Consider the following 25,112-nt stretch of genomic DNA (forward strand, 5'->3'; position numbering starts at 1 on the left):
TATCTCCCCCGTTTCATTGGTGTATTCTAGCCTGAGAAAGTCTCGAAATCCCTTACCGGTCAATATGCGAATTAAAGTAGAAGAGTCGCAATGAATGGGTTCCACGAATACATTGCCGAATATTCTATGTCCACTTTCTCAGAGTGGGTTGGCCTAGAATCACATCACGTAGAACAGTTGAAGAGGAGTGTAGACTTTTTGGGAAGACCTGAAGAGACATAAAGTACGGGAATAATGTCCCGGCCAAAGTAAATTTTTTGTTGAGGATGCTGGGAGTCCTGAATTTGCACCCACTTGGTGTTTTAAGTCTGGGCTTATGACGGGTTTCACTTGAATATAATTAGTAGCCATTACGTGTTTGCGATTATATTTAAATGGAGCGGTTACCATCAGTCGTCACTGTCAGCGGCAGTGATCTGCCCAGAACTGAGCGATTTAAATACCTCGGGTCAACGCCATCAGCCAATGGAGAGCTGTGTTATGAAATTGCTTCACGCATTAACGCAACCTGGATGAAGTGGCGTTCCATAACTGGTGTCCTTTGTGATCGACGTATCAACGAACGTCTCAAATCTAAAATTTACCGCAATGTCGTCCGTCCAGTCGCTCTCTATGGTTCGGAGTGTTGGCCAACCATAAAAGACAATGAACGGCGTCTTGCGGTAATGGAGACGAAGATGCTACGTTGGACTAATGGCGTCACACGTTTAGATCACATCCGAAATGAGGATATCCGCGATCGTTATGGGGTTGCACCGATCGTGGAAAAGTTGCGAGAGAGGCGTCTTCGATGGTATGGTCACGCAATTCGTGCAAACGAGAATTCACTTGCTAAGATTGGTCTGAACATCGAAGTCGGTGGTAAACGACCAAAAGGCAGACCTAAGCAACGGTGGCTTGATACGCTGGATGGGGATTTGAAAGCCTCGAGATTGCACCCAGATCAGGCATTCGATAGAACCAAATGACGAAGCCGATCACGACGAGCCGACCCCGCTTGTGAACGGGACAAAGGCTGAAGAAAAAGAAGAAGATGCACGAAACTAGAAAGAATTGTTGGACTCCATTGTTAATGGTGACCGAAGAAAAAGCACTCCCTCAAATTGCGATCTATAATGCAAAGAAAAAAAATATTGCTATTTTTAAAACCATTGGGAAACTTATCTTACAAATGACCCTCATATCACGCGCTTATTAGTTTATGTAGCTCTAAGCTCTAAGCATTCTATTACTTTGGGGCAATATCAGCACGCAACAACATTACCTCAGCTGGTTACTTTGGCGTTCACCTTGAAATTACTATTGCTAAGACATGATCGGTAGTAAGGAGCAATATAATAGTCCCCTTGCACTAGACCACATTAATTCTAAACCTTAGTAGAACAGTGTAATTTAATTTTAATAGCCTTAAGTGAATAATAAAGGCATCGGAGCATTTTCGTTTAAAAGTGTAAGATTGAGTAGCTGACGGTTAATTAGATCTTCCTTCGAGAACATCGTATGCCCCGCTGCCAGCCTCCTAATATCACAAGGATAATAACTGCATTGAAGACATTGAGTATTTAAGTGTGGGCAAACGAAAACCTGAGCACATCGCATTAAAGGACTTAGGAATCAAGAGCATCCAACTGCCTGAAAGCATTAGCATAGAAGTAGATTATACTCAGTAGAAGAAAACAAGAGATGGAAGGAATAAATCATTCTTCACCAAGACCATGTTATTGTTCACACAAGTCTTGTTGGAAAAATTCGCAGCGTTAAGTATCTGACTTCAGAGATGACATAAATTTCCGTTCCGAAAACTACTAAAATCCTTTTCACACAGCAAATAGAGAACTTGTTTCAGCTTCCCTGAATTTGACACCTCGACGCGGTCAGTTTTTATTACACTCAAGAGTAGACTAACGCACTGGCCAACCGAGACTCTTCTCTTAGCAGTTTTTCGGTCGGCACAGTCGGTGTCCCGCTGGCGACTGTTAAGGGTGGAGTCTACTAGCACTACTTAGCATCCGCGGGCTTGAAATGGCAAAGGCATAATGCATGTGCCAAGTCAAGGAGGATTTGGCCCGCCTATAACAACAAGATTAAAGCGGTCTGCACGGAGCACTGACCTGTAGGAGACCATGCAGTCAGACTTGGCAATTCGCATTGCCGAAGCTGCGGTGAAAATGAAGATGCCCTCAGGCACTTTCTTTGCGATTGTCCAGCTCTGGCTACAACCAGGCTACGCAAAGTAGGTAAATCATGCTTTGAGGGCATCAGAAAGATATCTAGCTGCAGGGTGGGAGAGCTACTTTTCTTTTGTGAATGCTACGGCTTCGCTCTGAAGATCTAAGCGGGCTGAACTCTGTCCAATTGCTCTTACCACAGCAGTCATGGCCTTAGGAGTTTGTGGCATCAAAATGGTACACCGAAACGCTAATTGGGCTTCTCAGTGCGGCCAATAAGAATACAGTGTTCGTTTTGGGCAGTGCTCTCCGTAATTTGGAGGTAAATTGCAACCCGAATCATAAATTTTATAAAAAAACTCACTGAACAAAGGTGGGTGAAGTGATGTAGTATATATAGAAGGAACCTTAGAACCCAAACCCACTTTCTTTTCCATACTCTCCTCAACTTATGATTGGGTCGTTTGATATTTTTAGGAGGCAGCAGTAACAGGAAGATATTTAAGAATAAAGCGGCGATCGTTACCTCAAAGAAAATACCGTGGTCATGACAGCTTAGAAAATATATGACAATGAAGTGAGTACCCTGCATTTATTGCACGTAGATAATATTCTTTAAACTTCGTTGTAAAAAGTAAAATTTTGCCTTGAGTTGAGGCACGACGTTGACAGGTATGCTTAGTGGACAGCTTTAGGGACATTAGCATCCATAATGACGATGGAATTACAGCTCCCATGTAAGAGTTGAGGGCGGGAAGTGAGGGATATTACCGTCACGCTTCTCGGACGCAGTAATAGAGTAACTTCAAAAGTGTTGCAGCATTTCGCAACGATTCTCAATCGTAGATCACCCAGTGAAGTTCCACCCCTCGCAGATAATATAGCAACCCATTGTAGCATGTAGCAGCTCACGGATCCTCCAAATAGAACTGAAATCATCGTTTCTATCAACGCCCGGAATAAGGACGCCTTTCTTCACGGTCTCCGTGCGGAACTGGCTTCTGTAACCCCTGTAACTTATGTAAATGTTCTACGCATTCAAAAATCCTCTCAATCTGAAACATTTTCCAGTGAGTAGAAGAAGGGATGACTGCCATGGTCCTGTACAAATTCATGATGTCGATATCCCTCGGCTAACTGGAGGAGCTGACCGGGAGTGAACATTTCGGATAGCAGTCAATCAGCCACACCATTGAAAATATAACTCACGTGCCGGACTTTTTAAACTCTGATTGTCAAATTAGGATTATGATTAGATTCTTAATATTCAACAAGCCAACTATCAAACAGTCTCGGCACAAACTCCAGATTCAAGCAGGAAAAGAGGAAAAGCAGACGCAACCAGTGGATCAAGTGGTACAGTACTGCACAAATCATCCCAGATTATAGAATATGTGGATGATATAATTATCTGCCAGGATAATCGAAAGAGAACGCGAAGGAGACCCTGGAGAAGCTTAACGAAGTAGTGAAGGAAGTTGACCTAAAAATAAACGAAGAGAAGACCGAAATCGCGATAGAAACTATCATATAATAGAAGGAAGATAGCAAACAAGGAAAACGCGACATTAAAGGATTACAACTTCCAAAAAGCGTGCTTAGGCAAAATTGTCGCAATGGAGGCGAACAAAATGGACAAAATCTAGATATATACTGCCAATTCTGAAAAATAAAAATATGAACAGGAAAACAAAGGCGGCCGTAATGTGGATGGGATGCGTTTGACCTGTCCGTTTTGACCGTTCAGTGGCCGGCGATGGATTGAAAAAATGATTCGACCGACCGGCCAGATATATTTTTTTAGGATGTGAGCTAGGATTTCATGTTTGTTTTGGCTGTGAATGCGAATTTTATGGGCATTGTTATCGCTGGTGAACATTTATGATAAATGCTCACAGACAAAAATATTTCAAATTTTTGTTTAGGTCCTTGCAGGTCCAGGGTTGAACTTATGATGTTGTGGCTTGCCGTAGGTGAATGGTGAATTCAGTTCAACTGGTGGGCGCGTGCATTGCGGGCTTCTCCGGTGTAACCGACGGGCTGAGCTCTTCGGGGATGGTGGGCTTTTGCTTCAGTGAGGGTCGATGGCGGATGACAAACGTGATCCAAAACCGAGTTATATCTCTCAAACGGTGAATAAGAATCCGCCATCCATATTATAACTCAAGAGCTTCAATGGGCAGGCCATGTAGAGGGCAAAAATGTTAGAAAAATTCCCGGGCGTGTATTGAAATGCAAGGTGTAAGATAAACGACCAGCTGTAAATCCTCGAACCAGATGGGAGTGCTCAGTGTACAACAGTTATCGGAGTTAGAGGATGCGGTCGCTCGACTAAGAAGAGTGGAGACAAAGACTAGAGGATACCAAGAGTTGACATCGTACTGTAACAATGGAAGACCCTGTGTAAGATATAGCAAAAAACTATTCTTGCGACCGTTGTAATTGTACTTTGGAAAGCGTCTTCGAATTGGACTTATTAGGTTCCAAGGTTTTCTCCATAAAAAGTGCCTTCCTCCATTATAATCCATCAACACTATGTAGATCTCCTGAATGGATTGAAAAATAACTATGTGCGAAAGGAGGCAGCCATCCTCTACTGCTCCATCATAAAAATAATACTCACTACATTTCTCTGCATGTTCATGGGATTCGTATGACGTACAACTTATCAATAGCTCCCGGGTTCCCTTGCGGCCTAGAAGTGGCTTCGCTAAAACTCAGACACTTTTGATGGCGCCCTCAAAGGCAACAATTTCAACGGTATCGAGGTGGTCAACGTCGCAATAACCGGTATCCGTTCTAGACCTGCCTTAATAAGGAACTCCAGGGATCCCGGTTTTGCACCGATGTCCACCAATTCGATATCTCTAAAAGTTGCCTGGCGTCCTGACCTACGCCATTGCTCCATCTCAGGAAGGGTCTGCCTCGTCTTCTGTTTCTACCATAGATTTTGCCTTTATAGATTTTCCGGCTGGATCATCCTCATCCATACGGATTAGGTGACTCGCCCAGCGTAACCTATTGAGCCGGATTTTATCCACAACTTGACGGTCATGGTATCGCTCATAGATTTCGTCGTTATGTAAGCAACGGAATCGTCCATCCTCATGCAGGGGGCCAAAAATTCTTTGGAGGATTCTTCTCTCGAACGCGGCCAAGAGTTCGCAATTTTTCTTGCTAAGAACCCAAGTCTCCGAGGAATACATAAGGACTGGCAAGGTCATTGTCTTGTACAGTAAGAGCTTTGATCCTGTGGTGAGACGTTTTGAGCGGAACAGTTTTTGTAAGCTCCGCGAATGGAACCTCAAAAACATTAATGTTGCGAATATTGTGCGATGTGAGTATTGAATTTCGGAGACCACTGAGTTGTTTATCAAGCCTTGACAAAATTTGAAAAAAAATACAGGCAACAGTCAGGGATGTTCGGTATTGCAAAGATGTCAGGCTAAGAGGAATCAGGCGACCAGGATAAGTTGAGTTGGGAAGATTCTTTTAAAGGTGACGAACTGAGTAAACCTCCTTTGCACAGATCCAAATGCATGACAATCACAATTATGGAAAGAGACCACACTACCGAAGTAAGGCGATAATACATATCCACAAATTACATTCGGACACGGTGATATTAAGGGGAAGGGGATGTTCTATTTGCATTTTAGGAAGAGGTTCGGAATTCTATCGCGACATCAACCGCTACTAACATTAACATGGTCAAGAAGGAATTTGACCACTAACTAGACCAACGACTGCTCTGGAAGACACATGTTGAAAACATATGTCGTAAAGCCACAATGGCTCTGATGGCTTGTAGGTCCATAGCAAGGAAAAATATTGGGGATGCACACTGTACACTGCAATAGTAAGGCAAATGATTAAATATGAGGTGGTAATCTGGGCGGACAGACTGGCTTGCGGATGTATCTGTGGGACAATGAGACGCTGCCCAACAGAATCTCTAGATACTTCTGGAGTTGAATCCTCTCCATTTGCACATACAGATGGGGGCAAGAAAGGCGATCTTCAGAATGTCCGGGAGTACCAGTGAGACGGAGAGCTGTCTAAATCCAAGGAAAATTGATATTTATTCTAGACGGCGCATCCCGCATTACTGGCATAACATGACAACGAGGTTTAACTTCGATGAGAAGTTTGAAGTACTTTGGAGCAACAGGGCAAACTGGGAGCGGCTGTCACATAGCGCATAAACCAACAACTAATTATCTGGTGCACTAATGGATCCCTTAGGACGGAGGGAACAGAAACCGGGGTCATTGGTGCAAGGAAAATGCTCTTTGAACTACTGGGTAACCATATTAGCACATTTCAGGCGGAAATATACGCCATAGGCCTATGCGCTGCCTTCAACCTCGAACGGAACTATACGGGGCAGAACATTGTTTTTCTAACCGAAAACCAACCGGCTATTAGGACACTTAAGTCCCAACGGTGGGTATGGGAATGCCTTAACAGACTGAATAATCTTGGCTCGTTCACAAAGGTCTGGATACTTTGGGTTCCAGGCCATATTGGGTTGGAATGTGAGATGGCTGGTAAAGAGCTGGCCAGGAAAGGAGGAAGGACACACCAATTCGGGTCAGAGCCATTCTGGGGAGTCGGAAATGAGTGCATGGCGATGACATTGAAAAATGAAGAGGAACGGCTGAGAAAACTTTACTAGGCGAAGATACCAGGAATGGAACAGGCCAGGGTGTTTGATAGCAAGTGCTCGAAAGATTGTTTAAACCAAGAAGAGGCGCCGGATTATAGTGGCTTACTCACTGGCCCCTGCAGGTTAAACTGTCAGGTTAGGATAACTGCGGCCACTGTCTGTACATTCTGTGAGGAGGGTGATGACACCTCCACACAGTGTCCGGCACTAGTGCAAAGTAGGTTCAGACACCTGGGAGAATACTTAATATCAGATGCCAGGTTGAAACACTTGGAAGTAGGGAACATAATAAAGTTTCTGTTGGTTATAGGTTTAAACGCATACTATAGTTTATAAGTATAATATACCCAGTAAAGGGGCTCAATAGTTCTTTTACCGAATCAAAAGGGTGTAAAATCCCTTCAACATATCTTGTGGACAACTGGATTCCTACCTTAGTTGCTTACGTTCCTAGTTAACAAAATATGAAAGTTAGTATTGTGTTATTTCAAATTACCTGTTCTTTAGGTGAATACAATGCTTGCTACGTAGAAAGTACCTGCACCCGAAAGCAGTTTCAACATTTTGAACTAAGGCAACATTCACTTAAAACAATGAGTACTGGTCCTTTCTGATTCGTATTTCAAAAGATGTAGCTATCTTGGCGTTTTAAAAATTAAATTGTTTTGAGCCTCCTACAAAATGTTATTATAGAAAGTATAACAATAGATCAAAATGAAACTGTTGCTTCAAAAAAGCTGGAATGATCGAAGAAGTAAATTCGGTTGTGATTTTTCAACATTTCTATTTCAGAACAGAAAGATTTTAGTTACTTTTGCGAAGACAGTAGTTTTTTTTTTAAGTTTTCAATTGTATTTAGCACTATTATTACCTAAAATATATTTCAGATATTCCATACTAGTTTCTTTTAAATTCAAATAATATTTATAGTTATTTTTTACAAGAGCGTGTTATTTTTTTGGGTTTTTATGGTTTTTACACTTTCTTTTTTCACTTAACAACTAAATTTTCGAAAGGTATAAAACATTACTTCTTACTTCATTGTTATCATAGTTTACTTTCTTTGTTCACTATTCACACATTCCTTTCTACTTAATTACAAAGTTTCGAATTTAGAGTGTTTATATAGTTATGTATGTAGTGCAACTTGTTTATGTTTTATGTATGTATCGTGGGGAGTGTAGTTAGTACATTTTACAGCAGTTTTAGTTCACATATCAGTTGATATCTTGCGAATCCTGTGAAGCTTTTTCGAACATTGTTTTCAACATACGATAAATTATTTACACATTAATTTGCTGGAAACTATTGTTTGTTTTTGCAGATAAAGTATTCCATTTGATTTAGCATCATGAAAGGAGAATATTCAAAGAAGACAACTAAATTGGCCCCTGTTCTCAAATGAACGAATCAATTTCAAGCAGTCAACTATTTTGTATCTGTTCGATTCGGCAGATTGATTTCAATAATTTAGCACTGCATAAAAGATATATTTGTAGCTGGAGGAAGCAGTTGGGCAAAAAAAGATATATTTCTTGCATCGAGGGAGGCCAGATAAGACTTTAAGACTTTAAGATTTTATCTTTCCAATCAATTCATTTAGGACCCAAGGTGATATGACTCCTAGAAAGGAGAGCATGATTTGGAATAGAGTCTTAGAAAGTTTAGAAGGAATTTCCTTGAGTAAGTATTTAAAAAAAGTCTCACCCTTAAATTTCCTCTCTCGAGTCCCGGTTGTGGCATGCATTTGCCTTCACAGCACCAGACTAGTTCTTCAACTAGTGCCTGTACCAAGGGCGCAAAGATAGTATACGTAGGGTGAATATAGTAGGTGGAAATGTATCAAAAGACTTCCTTTTGTTTCGGAAAATTTCTGATGGGAAAATGGGAAATGCCATCCATATTCTATGCAGAGGGAGAAATTCAGGAAATAATTAGCTCCAGTTTCTCGGTTGGACTGGTGAAGGTTTTTGTTGACGATCAAGTGAACAAGGCGTACGGTTGAAGAAAGTCGCGTCTCCTATAAAAAGATGTTTCGATCCTTCAGCATGCCCTTATCGAGTAATGAAACTTTCTGTTGATATCAGTGATTAGTGTGAAACTTATGTCCACACAATTGGAACGCAAGGCATCGATAATGGCGGCACTCCGATTCACTCCATAATATGAAAGCAATAAAAGGCTCCATCTCGGAAAACATTGAGACTGGAAAAGCATGATTTTGGTTAATTACTTGGAGTAAGGAGCCACAAATGCAGCGCGCTGCATTTAAGAGAATAGGAGCTGCCATTAAAAGAGCCCAACCTTCTCAGTAAACGTGCCATCTTGCAGGGCGATAAGACCAAAAGCTGAAGATGGTGAAGGATAAAGACTAGTTCCCTACGCCTAATTTATTCCAACTGGTTCTCCGAACCCCAGGTCTTCACATATGCCATGCACATATTCTATCGCCCTAATCTGGCTATCGCATAATTAGTAAATTAAAGTAAAAAAAAACAAAATCGTACCGCGAGCTCCCTATGATGCGTGCCGGATAACGCTAATGAAAATAGTAGCGAATGCGAAGGTTTTACTTACCAACACCTACCAACGAAGGACTGGCAACCTTTGCTGACACTACTCTATTACCACGAAACCCAAATGAGGAGGGAACGATAGCTGTAGCCTGAATGGCTGAGTTATACCAAAGTCTCAGATGAGTAGGGTGTCACGAACTACGTAGCCAGATTTGCCACTTAATTGTGTGAACTCTGGCATGTTTCTATCCACCTGAAGCAGCTGTCACCGACAATCCACCCATGAAAAACCTACTCCATGTCAAGAAATCTGGAACATTTGCATCGAATTGGACGCATAAACAACGACGACTGAGCAAACGGCTAAAGGACTATTCGTTCGGATTCTGGAATGTACGCTCCGTGAACAAACCAGGGGTCGTTAAGTCCCTCCTTCAATAGATCAATATTCACAAATTGAGCATGATGGCAGCCCAGGAATCAAATTTGATTGGCAGCGAAATAAGCGACATGAATTCGTACACAATTTTTAAAAGTGACAAGCCATCGGGTCACAAGGAGTTTGGAGTTGCATTTATAGTGAGCAAACAGCTCAGACCGCACGTCATCAACTTCAAACCTATCAACGAAAGGTTTTGTGCGATTCGCATCAGGACTCGTTTTTTCAACCTCTTACTCATCAACGCGCACGAAGTCAAAGAAGATGCAGTGAAAGACGAGTTTTATTCACACCTGGAGACACTGTTTGACTCACTCCCAACAAACGGTATCAAAATGCTGTTGGGGGATTTTAATGCGAAAATCAGAAACGAAAGTTGACATCGGGGAACCACTGAAGGACACAGACTCCATGAGGAATGCAATCATAACTGTCAATTACTTTGCCAGCAGTAGAAATCTTGTCGTAAGGTCCATGTGCTTCCCACACCGGCGTAGTCAAAAGCAAACCTGCAAATCACCAGACGCATATACCATCAATCAAATTGACCACGTGCTCATTGGTAAAAGATGGGCATCCAGTAGACGTACGATCCTATCAAGGAGCAAACTGAGTTTCAAACCATCACTTGGTGAAGGCAACATTTTGGCGCAGAATGTCCTCAGTCCACCAATCGGGAATCAGCCCTACCAAAATCTTCGCGGCTGATAAACTTCTGAGCGATGCTACTGCGCAGGTATATACAGTCGCTCTGGAGGAAAAATTACCACCTATGCTACACGATATCAGCAAAACGGATTTACACAGGTTCTGGGGAGAACTTAAGGGCACCATCAAGGTAGTCGCAGAGAAGGTCGTGGGATACAAAGCCCGACGAACCCGAATTGACTGGTTTGAGGATGAATGCAGAATATCACTCGGCGCAAAAAACGAAGCCTACAGATAATATATCCAACGTGCAACCAGAGCCCAAAAAGAAAAGTATGACGAGCTATAGCGAATTTCAAATGCAATAATTAGACGTAAGAAACGAAAATATGTTGACCAGCAGTTGCTGAACATTAATGAAAACCTAGCTAAACACCATACAAGCATGTAGATTAGTGAATAAAATTTAGAATGTTTGTCAACCCAGGACTAGCCTCTCCAAGGGCAAAGGTGGAATCATCATCAGCGATGCCGACAGCATCAACAAACGCTGGTTGTTCTATTTTGGAGAGCCTCTAAATCTGACACCTAGCTGCCTCATGCAAGTAGCCCAAATCGATGACGGTATTGGTAACCGTAGCCCCACTACACATCCCCCAACACAGAAGAAGTTGATTTGGCTGTGCGGTCATTGAACTCAAACAAAGCGCCGGGTGCGGACGAGATTGCTGCGCATCTTGGAGGACGAGGAGATCCCAGACGACTAGCGCAGGATTATCAACAAAAAGGGAGATAGGTTGCGTTGCGAAAACTACAGAGGCATTTCACTTGTCTCTTCGTCCTATAAAATTCTGACAAAAATTCTGGAGAATACAATAAGACCATACACTGAACAACCAAGGCGATTTCAGGCCGGGTCACTCCACAACCGAACAACTTTTTATCGCTAAACTAATCTTGCAAAAGAGCTGGGAATATAACGTTGACGTGTACCAAATCTACAGTATAGATGCTACAGGCATTGTACCTAAATCGTTCCCCTTGCCTTCTTCCACAGATGGTTCCAACCATGCAGAAGTATATCATTTTGAAAATGTGCTGGATGTTGCAGGGGATTCCCGACGGATTTTGTCATTAGCTTACTAGCGACTACCGGCACCAAAGCCCTTATATATTGTTAAGTAGATAAGATCACCCGAGCCTAACTGCTTGGTAATCATTACTAGTATTAAGTAAAACTTGGCATCTAGCAGGTGGGTGATAATTGGGGCAAAATAAATAAAACTACGTTGCAGCCAGTCCTAATTCTCGTTGTGAATGGGGTAGGGATGGATAGCTTCTATCTGAATGCCTGCAGGCTACCGCGGTGTTTCACCATTTCGAGGAAAGTGCAGGAACTTTGAGCGTACTCACTGAGGAAGCTATCACCACTCCTGGCAGCCAGGTATAAAAAGCACTTCCATAAACTGTGAAAAAGGGGAAATCTTCTGACTTTGGGACTAGGTCGGCTCCCTGTAATGAAAAGTGTGACGTTGAAATAGCTAATCGTGGGACAGTTCGATGTGATTAGAAGGACTATAGCTCTGTCTGCCAAAATCTGTGGTGGCTACTGCAATAGATTCGGGTGGGCAGTTGATGAAGTAGACTGGGGGAATGGACCTCTATACTGTCCGCTCCTACTACGAAAAAGCAACATCTTACTGCCCTTAATGCACCAAAGATTCGTTGAGCGCAATAAGTAACTGTGCAGCAGGTTATAGACCAGTACCGCTTTCTCACAGCCACACAATCCAGGCCGTCATCAGGAAACGTGTTTGATTTGAGATCATTAAAAAAGCACTTGATCAGGAGCCGATCTTTTGCACAGACTTGGTAGTCCCAGGCTCTAGGCACCTTCAACAACTCCGTTGTTAAGATACTCAAGAGGGGTCCACTTATTTACCGATTTACCTGTATGAATGGGGAGCAGTATTCAATAGTTCTACTTATTATGATGGGCAGCTTTTAACTGATTGCTATATTACACACAACAAGCCTGTCAACCAGAATTAAAAAAATATTTGGTATCCCGAAAAGGTGCTTTTAGTTTCCGTAATATTACCAGCTGTAGAGATAAATCCTTCATGACTTCATGAGGTGTCCTGGGACCCTCACACAAACTGCTTAAGACCATGTAAAAGTTGTCGATGTTACGGGGGTGCTTGTCGGATCTTTCCAATAACCCACCACAGGCCATCATTACAGTAGCCGCCCTATCCATTTTGAGTAGGTAGGGTTGTCCAGGTTTAACTGATTGGCATTTATGTGCTAACTGTGTTAAATGTTGATCTGTTGAGGAAGAGACCTGGTTTGGTTAACAGAGAAAAGTGTTGTTTCACTTTCATAACGTGGAGGTACTTAAGAAGCACTTGGGTTGGAATGTAAAATATTTGATTATGAGTACTCAGATACACCTAATGGAGATTCTTTTCCGACGAAGTAGTTGATTTATTTTTTCGAGATCTCCCAACGTCAGCCGAGTTCTCTTCCTCATCAGGTCAACATCTAATCCTTGCAGGTGTTGGCATAAATGTTGGCACCTAGTTGTAAAAGTTCGCAATAAACTATATTATTACAATCCTGTCAAAAGTAAGACGTTTTTCAGTATTAACATGGGTTTAGGGATTGGAACTGTTTAGCAAAGGGGTTTGTCCAGTTACATTCCTGTTAAGAAATGAACCACTTTTTATGCTAGTTAGCAGTGAAAGGCAGATTGTCCAAAAATGATCCCAATTCACATCAGGCAGTGCGACGGAAGACATTTACCTTGTTTGGGGATCTAGTATACTTAATTTAGCGTCATTCTTGAGTAGTTTTTTGAAAGGTCTTGTTATCAAAATCCATCATAAGGGGTATTGGGAAACTCCAAAGCATCTGATGCAAATTATTTTAATTAATTATCATTATTAATGGGACAACAGTCGATGTCTGGTTTAGGCCAGCTTTAATGAGAGACTCCAAATATCGCGCTTTGCTCCGAGGTTCACTAATCCAATATGTTTAATGGTTCCCTGCCTGTATACCCTACACTATCGCCCTATTTGTGGCAGAGTCTACCACGTTATTTTTTTTCCTGATGGGTTTTCCGGAGTGGATAATCTGTACCCATAAGGATAAAGAGGCCTGACCACCCCAACCTAGTGGGCCAGGTTTTGTCCACAACCCAACGGCCGTGATATTATTAGGTTCTTTGTTACCTACCTCGACTTTTACAAACAAATTTCGGAAAAAATATCTTTTCTAGATTTTATTTTTCTCCCTCAAATGATGACAGTGGGGTTGATGGGGCAAAAAGACCTAAAATAGACAAATTGGGCGCCAAATGAAATGATTCTAATGATAGATCCTTCACCTTGAATTATTTACTAATTGGATAACCCAGCAACTGGCCTTATATGGATTAATCCCTTTCGGGGGTGCTTAAGAGGATTTCGATAAAATTAACTTTTAATGGAAGAACAGATATTTGGCTAATAGGGAACGCTTCTACAAGCTGGGAAACAAAATCGATGCTTGTAACCAAAAAAAAAAGAATCCTTGCATTTGCCTGTTCAACTTCGTAACAAGTTCTTCATTAGCTATCGAAATAGTAAAAGTTTCCTCAAAGTCCAAATTGGCTCTGTAAATATCCTTCTTGTTTTCCATTAGGATAGAGTTGATTGCATTATGTCGTTCATCGATAGTTTTTTCGTTACAATAAATTCTTGTAATCAGAATAAGTTTGTCTTGTCTTAGTGTTTGTTGTTTTTATTGTGATATATGTATATTTATGTCTGGTGTAAATATTACATTTTCTTCTTTTCCTATTGTACAAAAAAGTGGGTATAAGCTTGGAAAACCTACACCACTAAATGAACTGCTAATAACTTATCGATAGCGATCCCATTTGTCCTATACATCGTCCTTCTTCGTCAAACGTTGCTAATGTTAAACGTGATAATTTATTACATAGTACACCGTTTCCGTTATTCTGTATTGGATTTGGCTCTGTAAATAGAAAAAAAATTATTGATTTCAATTTGGATTTAAAGCAAGTTTAGTGGCAGGATATATAAAGAATGTAGTACAGTAGTCACCTTTTAAGGCCCACTTAATCAATATAAGTATAGAGGGGTGGACAGAGTCATCAAGAAATGCCAACTAATCCTGGGAAACAACGAACCGAAAGTCTCAAACCCAGTACTTCTTAAGATTAAAAAACTCCTTAAAATCCGTAAAAAAGCGAAGGAGATTCCCTCATCTCCGCTGAAGTATCATCAACGCATCAAATAGTCAAATGGTTAGCGGAGGAGTTCCAGTATATGGAAAAATAGTTTGAGATTAAGTCAGTCAAGAATTGAAACGAGTTCTTCCAGGTCCTAAGTTAATGGGGGAACTTGAGGAAGACGAAGTGATAGTACCCTTTGATGTTCCGAATATCTCGTTCAAAAAGGCGACCGCTCTAGTAGACGATTGGTTACGTCAGCAACAAAAAGGTTCATAATGGAATGTTAAACAATGTATCAACCTGGTGAAAATCTGTATGGAAGCAAAATATTATACTTCACTTTTAGGGTCGAGCATAATAAGCAATTGAAAGGCGCCCCGACAGGCGACCCCGCTCTCAGTTCATCAGTGGAATCATCAGTTCATCAGTGGAATTAATTTCTGCCGGCCTGATGCCAAGATTTTCGAAGAGGCATGCGTCATCATCGAGAAAAACGACGTCGGAAATGAAAAAGGAAAAACTACTATCCATACACTTGTACTGAGGAGGAATTTCTCCGGAACACATGGTGAAATAGCTGTCTGTCCGCCTGTCCTTCTGTCCGTCCCTTTTTTAAGGAGGTAGAAGTTTTGGATCTTTACTCACTAAAACTACTGCCGACTCCCTCCTACTCTTTGGGTATTACATCACGGGGCGGAGTTAGTTTAGTTCAGCTAGCTGTCTTTCCGGCTACCCGCGGGGTTCGTAACTGTGTCTTCCTCACTTTTTCTGCTTTTCGCAGTTTATCCTGAATAGCTGCGATCATGGAATTGATCGCATCCCAATCCTCCTGGGAAACCACCATTTTCCGGACTGCTGGTGATAGCACTTCGTTTACTCCAGGTTCTTCCTTTTTTCCATGAACCTAATACATTGGAAGATTATGTCCACTAGGTCCTCTGGGACCCCTTCGTAGCTTGGACAATTAGGTGATGTGTCGAATTTAAACACTTTATAGGTATTGAGTCCTCAATGGCCGGTGAGAAACTCCCCGATGGAAGGGATCAACCTGTAAGTTCAACGACCCTTTTCTGACTGGTACCATCCATTTTCACCAGCGATAAGGTTGCTCGGTTCCCAGGATGTCGATCGACATCATTTCCGAGATGATGAATGCTGCATCAGAGACGGCCATGAAGGCAGAACACACTCTTAAGGCTGTTCTTCAGTAGACCGCACTCAATTTTCTGAAAACTGGGACTGCATACAGCAGAATAGAACTCAGTATCCTGGCTGTGAGCAGCCTGCAAGAATATCGCGGCCCTTCTAAATTCGGCATCATCCTTGCCAGAGCCAGTATCCTCTATGTGCTGCTTAAAATTGAGCTTTCCGTCTATCACCACTCCCAAGTATTTGATGGCCGGCTTTGAAGTGATGAGGTGATGGGGCGCTGGAAAGAACCAGTACCCCCCTCTTGCTGGGAAAATAACCCCTGGATTATTTTTAGCAAGAGCATAGGGTGCGTGATCTGCGGAGATAAACGGGCTCTGAATCGACCTGTCATGATTTTATAGGTGCTACCCCGCGGATTTCTGTCCGCTTCAGGAACAGAGCTCCTTAAAACATTCCCTCTTACTCCGCTGGATAGCGAGGTTGAGGTTCTCGCGGGCTTTTCTATAGGCACGCTCCTTTTGCTCTTGATTGATCCTTCCTATTACCCTCTGAGCCGTTTGTCTGACTCGGTGACAAATCGATCGAAGGCTGGCAAGTTTACTATTCCACCGAAAATTAGATCTTCTAGTGGGAAATGAGTATCTTCTTAGCATCGGAGCGTCACATGCTTTACAGATGCTTTGTGTGGCATAGAAAGCTCTATCCGTGAAGGTGCCTGCTTTGCTAGGCAGGTCTAACCAAATCTCCATGGCTATTTGCTTATTCACCGCTTTTGCGGACCATCCTGATGTTCTTTTGGATTTCAGTTTCCGAGGTGCGGGTCTCCTGCCCAGTGGCACGTGAATTCCTCGCTAACTTGGCGCATGGCTGGCAAAAGGCAGATTTACAATTGAACCAGATCCCCCTTCCCGATAAGTGTTTACATCACCTTGACCAGAACTACATCCAACTGGTCGAATGCTTCTAATAAGCACCGCCTCCTTGCGTTAGTCTCTTTGCTGCCCCCTTCGATGGCCTACGGATCAAAGTCAGCGGCTATGACCTTTGGACCTCGTCCCCTTGCGTCGCGGATCATCTAGCAAGTCTTCAAACTCAGGCAATGTGAAGCTTGGTGGGGCACAGCGGCTGTATAGCTTCGAGTGCCACAGTCAGCGTACTACCCATTGCTCTAGTAATACTTAGGCAACTGAGCCTCTGAATCTGCGTCAGCAGTTTCCTGCTCTTCAGCAGGTTAAACAGTCTCGGCCACCAGACGATGCGCACATACATTAAAATGGGTTTTATTATGGATGTATATACCCAATGAATATGCTTTGGTAAAAGTCCTCAGGTCTTACCTATCGCAGTTCTACAGCACCAGAGCAATCTGCAGGATTTCTGATATTGTTCCTGGATATGGTGCTTCCACGTCGAAATGTACTCCTAAATATTTGACTGTTTGCACCTGGATTTCCGCTTCTGTAAGGTAGGTAGCGTGTGGCTGTCGCATCTGACGTTTCTAGTGAATATAACTTGTCCAGTCTTCTAGCGTTCACCGTGAGTCCATTATGGAGGCACCATCTGTGTACTACATGCAGTGTTGCATTCAGGCCGTCACATACTATGCCCGCAGCTTATCAATAATTATTAGGGCTAGAACGTCCGCGAATGCTTGTGGGGAGAGCCTTGTGTCTTCCAGAAACCATAGCAAAGTGTCATTACCACGAGCAATAATAGAAGAGAGAGAACTCCTCCCTACGGGCAACCACTAAGACACACTGCCTCGATAGACTTTTGTCCGACCAATATGTGGATCTTTCTCCACAGCAAGCGACGGATCTAATTGATTAACAGTGAATCGATTTCATGCTGTCTTGCCGGGTTACAAGGCGCCTTCGATGTTCATAAATGCGCCTAAGGCGTATTTTTATTGTTAGCTCATAGAATGCTGTTTCCGTGGATTTGCCTTTCTAGTAGGCATGTTGCCTATCGTGACGTGGCCACTTAGGGATATATGTATTCCTTATGAACTACTAGTATTTCCAGCCCTTTTAGCAGAAAGGAAGTTAGACTGATCGGTTGGAAGCTTTTTGCGTCCTTCTAGGTGTGTTTCCCTGGTTTGGAAATAAATGTTACCTTTCATCAGGCCAGCTGGTTAGAATATAAGCGTGTGCTAGGCAAGCGCGGTAGGGCATCCATTCACTCTAGAGATAATGCCGTCCGGATCTGAAGACTTGTATCTATAGAACGAGTCCCCGTGAAACTGCTTTGCATTGCACAGTCCAGTCTCCCGGTTAAGGGCTGTATGTATCTGTCGGCCCCGAGATGAGATTTTGGATCCTGTATAGGAAGTGCACTTCAAGCAAATGGTTTGGCGTTTCTTCATCGCTTGCTGTGTACCTCACCTTCTCTGAACGTAGATAACCCACCTGCTAGCTACGCTCTTTGAGAAGGATCCGCTTGAGCTTTGAGGTTGCCCCAAGAGAGTTGGTCTCTTCGCAAAAGTGTCTCCATGATGATCGTTTGGCCGACCTTATCCTCTTGTTTAAAGCTTTTTGATCCTCTTTGTACCGAATCCAGCCAACAGCTGAATCAGACTTTAGATCTCGGTTGAGGAGCACCCTTGTCGTTGTCCTCTGTTTCACCAAAGCCGAGTTCCATCATGATGCTTTACCCTTCTTTGGCATCATGAGTGGACAGCTCTCTTCGAAAGTTTCTCCCATGCTGGTTATGATCAACTGAGTTATTTTCTCAAGTGCAACAATGCATTTGGTGTGTCCCCCAGTGATCGTAACTCGGGCGCTCAGTCCTGTTTTGTACGTCATTAAAAAAAATGTTACGATATACACCTACCAACTCAAAGCGCAGTGTAATTTTCTGCTGCTCGCACTGCTCTGTATCGTAACCGGAAGGATTGGTGTCATCATGCAAGACCCATCCATCGGCTTCGATAGCCTTGGCTGCAAATGAAGACTAGGTCGTTGCCTGCCTGCCGAGCCTGCTTTGAAGCCATTCGAGCCGAAGAGTTGGGATCATCAGAAAACTGCGGTTGCTTTGGTTTGCTCTTAGCCACAGATGCCTCAGATGATCCTTTCCCTTCAACGTTGGGACAACTCGGCGGTTTTGTTTCCCCGAAGGCGGTTTGGCCCAAGTTTTTTTGCCCGTAGCCTGTTTGCTGCCCAAAGGCAGAGCCTTACCCGTAATTAAGACTTTAGCTTTAGCAGATGGCGCCGATTGGAGCCCGGAATCAGAAGGAGACTGCTTCGGCTCATCTGTTAAGGACTGGGTCCAAAAAGGGTTGGTTTTCATTTGAATAAATGGCGAATCTTAGTCTAGACTCAGATTCTCTATCGAAGAATTCAAGGTTAGATCGTCATGATCAAAGTGCTGTTGATGTTTTTTATTATTTAGGTTTTTGGCTTCTTCATATTTGGCTGCCATAACCTTAGTTTAGTTTAGTTTAGTTAAATGGGGGGAGCCGCAGCTCCGAGCACTCAGGCCATTATTAGGCCCATTGTACTATCCCCGTAAGTTGCCTATTCAATGGCTTCCCGCCTACGGTGTTCGCAGGCTTTAGCGAATCTGAGAACATTCTCAAGAGGCAGAGAGTGTGCAGATTCTTCATTGAAGAAAACCTTGCCAAGGTGCCATAACCTTTGTTTTACCGGAGAAAATAAGCCAACCTCGGCGGAGCCCCTGCTGACCGAGACAATGCTACTTGAAACTGGAGGTCGCCCGGTATCCAGAGTAGTAAGTAAGTATTTTATTCGTCATAAATGCAGATAAATGCACTTTAAGATAAAAACGTGTTTATGCCTTTCCTTGGTTTCATATTTTTTGCCTTTTCGGATGGTAGTGTTAAACCCCTCGATATATCCATAAGGTCCGATTCTGTATATCTTTAATAATAATAAAGGAATGTCAAAATCACAGTTTTTATGCTCAGCTAAGAAATGATGGAGTTCTGAGCTAGCATAAACTTGGTGACGGCTGGGACCATTTTTAAGTAAAAATAAAACTAGGTAGCTTGCTCCTACTACAATATATTTGAATAGTTAGTAAATACGTATTTCGAAAGCTACTTACTTTCTTCCTCAGTACTAAGCTACCTAGCTTAAGTACTTACTTTCTTCCTCAGTACTTAAGCTAGGTAGCTTAGTACTGAGGAAGAAAGTAAGTAGCTTTCGAAATACATATTTACTAACTATTCAAATATATTGTAGTAGGAGCAAGCTACCTAGTTTTATTTTTATTTAGAAGAACTACAAGCATCGGAACGATAACTACCATTTTTAAGGTTTTGTGTAAACACAAAACCTTATTAAAATCGGTTTACTGTCTGTCTGTCTGTCTGTCTGTCTGTCTGCCTGTCCGTCACACGCATTTTTTGGTAGAAAGGTGGGAACTGTGAACGCTCACACATACAGTGAATTACATCCTTTTACGTCGAATTTAAGGCGGGGGGGGCCCATACATGCAAAAGGGGGGTGTACATTTTTTTTCATCAAATATAGCCATGTGGGGTATCAAATTAAAGGTCTCGATTAGTACTTTTCAAAGCCGATCTTAGTTTTGGCATTCTTTGGAAGGGTGGGGAGCCCGGGGGATTGAAAGTGATCACTTCTTTAAGGGGGCCATTCTCAGAAACTACCGAACCGAAAAATCTGAAAAAAAAACAGGAGGCTGCCACTATATGGTGCCTGGGCTCCGAAATACCTTCCATGCCGATATCTGTTTAAATAAAGTTAATAATAGTATATTACTACATTTTTTTGTAATTGGTTAGAAACCCCCCTTAAGTTCATCCTAGTCCCATGAAATTTTGCAGTGATATAGGCTATAATATGGAGCATAATCTTACTAAGTTTGGTGGAAATTGAACTATTACTAACAAAGTTATAATACCTCAAATTTGTTGCTTCTTTGAAAATTGAAGACTATGAATGTCAATATCACTCGAAAGTGGATACTCTCACATAATATATGGATATATTACGTGCTACGTACTAAGAAATACACAAAACTTTTCGTACCTGAAGCGTCCACCTTCCGGTTTTCCCGACTTGTTTTTTCTTCCTTTGAAATATTATCCAATATTTTTCACATTATCAGAAATCATCCTACGTTCATTGAAACCTGCTATGTGAGGAGCGCAATTTACTATGATTATCCTTACAATCTGCCGGTGATTTACTAAATTATATGCAGCTTTGTATTGGGACACCAAAAGCCAATCAAACCACAAGTTAATTGATGATGCCATTAAGTCCACAATCTCTATCTTTCCTGCCTCATAACAATCAAAGCCGATTAGTGAACGGAAGGAAAATATATCCGTACCGCTTCGAACTACGCACATATGTATAGTAAACAAGCTCGTGCATATGTGGATATATAAATTCACGATCCAATGAAGAGAGTCAATAGAACAGATTACCCAGATTGTAAATCTAGATAATGGCACTGCAGTTACTCTGCACAATGCATCCACGGGAGCGCATACAATACAGTGCGTCTGTGATGTGCATGCAAAACAATGTATAGAATTTCACATTAGTTACCCCTAACCCGGCACGTACATATGCAAGGGTTGCAAGTGCAAAGATTCCTACAACTCCTAGATTGTGTTCTGCAGTGTTCCTTCCTGAACTCTGAACTTCGACCGCGTCCCTGTCTGGGGTGAAGACAGCGCGATAGCAGAATTGTATCGACGAACAGCTTCCCCAAGCCCTTGAGTGGCGACAAAGGATGGCAACTATCTGGATTGGTGCGGAGAAGTTGCTCGTTCGTTCTCCAGCATAATTAATTTACAATTTCCCAACATAAGTACTTCCGAATTTTAATGAGTGTAATTAAGAGGCGAGCGTAATGACGGACTTATCGAGAAAGTTTGCCTCGTGTATGGCTTCCTGTGGCGGAGTTCGGATGTCTCTCCCCAGAATGTCAGGGAGTGGTGTGCATCATGCTGGAAATTATATGAGAGCAATATGTACTACGAGACTTTTCGCTTAAGTCACTAATTCATCCACTGCTTGGTTTACCAGCTTAAATTCAGCCAGGATAACCATACCGTCATGTGATAATAACGGATTGCTGGATGAAATTCATTAAGGAGTATGGGATTGCTTTTTGATTGTGCACTTATGAGCGAATATATAATTCTGGCAAATTTTACTATAAAAGTCCGTCATCCAGGAGCCACTATGGATGGTAGGTAGGTGTGAAGCAATATCTTATTATCACTTTCTGCTATCTCTCAGTACGCAATCACGGCTAGTGGCATGACAATGATAAATTCGAGAGCTGGAAATGGAGCAAATATTGGATGGCCAAAGTTCATCGATTATAAACTTGAGATTGATATTTCTGCAGTAAGTTGGTATGTTATCTTGTTTAAGCCGCGGAAAAACTTTGCGCAATAACTCCCTTTGATTTTATACTAGTTTCTATCTCAAAGGTATCACGGATTTCGCTTTTTCAAAGTAGGGATGCTGTCTTGGGCATGGAAGATTTAATTCAGCTTCGTTTGGGCTTTTTAGAATCGAATCGATGTCTGTCTTGTTTTATGGATGGAGATGGAAATCTTAGAAAGACACTGCCGCCCCAGGTTGCAGCAACGTGTGGGATTCTCACCCACTAAAACCACCCCCACTTTCTCCTTCTTCCTTCCCCGCGGAACCGCCGCAAAGCATTATTTCGCGGGGTGGACTGCGCTTTAAGCGACCAAACCTTCCGTTCTTCACGTTCTCCTTGCGCGCTTCGCTTTTCCAAGTTGCTCCTGGATTCTTTTGATTGCGGAGTTCACCGTACACTAGCTTCCCTCCGACTTCAACATTTCTCCGACGATGTTCTGCGGGCTTAGATTGGTTTTGAGGGAGTCTTCTAGACCCCTCCTCTCTGAGAAAAATCGTGGACAGTGGAACATAATATGCTCCGGGTCCTCAGGTGTGCAACCACATTCTGGACAAAAAGGGAGAATCATCCAGCCTGAGTTGGTGCAGATACTTCCTGTAACCACCATGTCCTAACAAGAATTGAGTCAAATGGTAGTTAATCTCGCCGTGTCGCCACTGGATCCACTCCTCAATACGGGGAATCAAAGTGTGTGTCCACCGACCCCTCTGTGAGTCGTCCCACCGTTGTTGCCACTTCTCCAGCCACTCTCGCCTTGCAGCCTTTCGGTATTCTGCATCCTTTTCTGAAGGATTCATTTTCCAGGCAGCATGCACTTGACAGAATGTCTATCGGGATCATTCCCGCAATAACACACGCTGCGTCGCCTAATATTGTTCTGAAGGCGCTGCAGACCCTTAGCGCCACTAAGCACTAAGTCATATTTACCCTCCTTCGATTACTCTCACACGCTAGTGTTTCCTCCCAAACTGATGCCGCGTGAAGCGGAACACTCCGGCCACAATTAATCTGCGACTGTATCTTGGGCCTTCAATGTTAGGAATCATCCGGCTAATGATACGCTGGTCGAATAACTAGGGACACCCGTTTTAGCCAGTGAGCTTTTTATCCACTCCCAATTAGCGGAATTGAATGCATTTTGTATGTCCAACGTCACCACGACACAGCATTTTTTTGACGACATCGCGTCTCGAGTCAACTTCAAAACAACGTCTACGGCGTCGATCGTTGAGTGGACTTGTCGAAATCCAAATTGTCGCTCCGATAGTCCATCCTTATATTCAACGATAGGGAGCAGCCTATTGTAGATGACCCTTTCAAGCATCCTTCCTGCCGTGTCGATAAGGGGGGGGGGTGCTTATTCAGCTTCGGGAGAAAAATTTGTTTTTGCATCTTCCACCGGTCGAGAAAAACTCCTTCTACCATACATGTTTCAAAAACGCTGATAAATCAATCGGGTCTGGTCTTAAGAGCGAGTTTAAGAGCTCTGTTGGGAACAGCATCCAGACCGGATGCCTTGTTATTAATTTGCACAAGTTCCTCCGCAGTTACCGCAGGTATGGTGTAGATGTCCAATGCTTACTTATGTTGTTTGCGCTCCTCTTTATTCTGGGGGAAGAGCGCCATCACGATATCGAGCAGAAGATGCGGGTAGGTCAGTTGTAGTGTTCGCCCTCTCATCTTCTTCATAACCATCCTATACGCTGTCCTCCAGGGGCTTTGGTTTGCCTCTGCGCAAAGTTCCTAGCAGCATTCTCGCTTGCTGGTCCGTATTGCGTTCTTAAGCCTACCTGCAGGTTCACATATACTTGCCGTTTCTCGCCGAAGTCCGGTCTTCCTCCAGATCGTTGGCAAACCCTTCTAGCTCGAAAACATCCATCCCGTAACTCCGCGATCTCTTCATTCCACCAATAGTTTGAGCGCCTTTTGTGAGGACTCGTCGCCTCGGCATAGCAGCGTCGCATGCTCTCCTTATGCGTCCCAATAGCATCTCTATGAATACATACTCTTCAAATTTTTTCACGGACCAGCCCTGGTATCCAGCTCCGCAGGAACGCACATGGCCCATACTCGATCTAGAGAAAAATTGCCTGGTGGTCGCTATGAGTATAACGCTCACTGACAAACCATGCCATTCTCCTCGCCAATGTGGTACTCACATATGTCAAACCGACTATTGAGCCCGACCCTGTCCCACGAAAAGTGGAAACATTTTCCGTATTTGCAAGCACCAAGTCTAGCTCCGGCAAAGCGCCGAGCAGGATACGGTTCCTGTCGTTCGTAGTGCGACTACCCTAATCCACGGCCCACTCGTTGAAATCACCCGCTATGATCTTGGGGTTTCGACTTCTTGCATCCGAGACTAGCATACCCAGGATTCCTTCGAATTCTGCTATCGTCGCGCTTGGTAGAGCATAGTAACTATATATATAGATACCAGCTATTTTTGCCCTGACGAATCCAACTTCTGGAAACTCCATCACTTCTTGAATGGCTTGGTCTCCGCAAGCCGCCTTGCTAGTTATATCCGCAGTCCAGGCACCGCTTTTATTATTGCGATAAGGCTCGCTGATTATGGCACCTGGATTTGTATCAACCTCATTTCTTTACTGCATTCAAGACTCTCCTAAACACTGGACATCTGCTGCTGCCTGCAACGTGCCGACAGTCAACCCCCTTTCTCTTCTAGCAAAGCATACATTCAGGCTCAGCCTTGTACTCCCTGTATATAAGACCTTCTCCTTGAGATTTTCTGCAACTTTTCGACCTGTCACGATCACCGGTGCATTTCGCCACTATGTGGCCAAATTTTAGGTATCTAAAGCCTACTATACCAGGCGCCAGCAGCACTGGTTCCGCTGATAAGCTTATAGTTGCCGTT

General features: G+C 43.0%; 1 protein-coding gene across 1 annotated transcript in view; it reads right to left on the reverse strand.

Annotated features, from left to right (window-relative positions):
• Nucleotides 1–5,424: 5,424 nt before the first annotated feature.
• Nucleotides 5,425–25,112, reverse strand: part of LOC119652434 (FERM domain-containing protein 8) — a 386,591-nt gene continuing 366,903 nt past the window's right edge. Inside the window, exon 11 of the mRNA XM_038056575.1 lies at nucleotides 5,425–14,466. Within this exon, the coding sequence (XP_037912503.1) occupies nucleotides 14,339–14,466 (128 nt within the window). The 3' untranslated portion in view covers nucleotides 5,425–14,338. The remainder of the gene's footprint in view (nucleotides 14,467–25,112) is intronic.

Source organism: Hermetia illucens, chromosome 3 (assembly GCF_905115235.1).
Source record: "Hermetia illucens chromosome 3, iHerIll2.2.curated.20191125, whole genome shotgun sequence".
Classification (NCBI taxonomy): domain Eukaryota; kingdom Metazoa; phylum Arthropoda; class Insecta; order Diptera; family Stratiomyidae; genus Hermetia; species Hermetia illucens.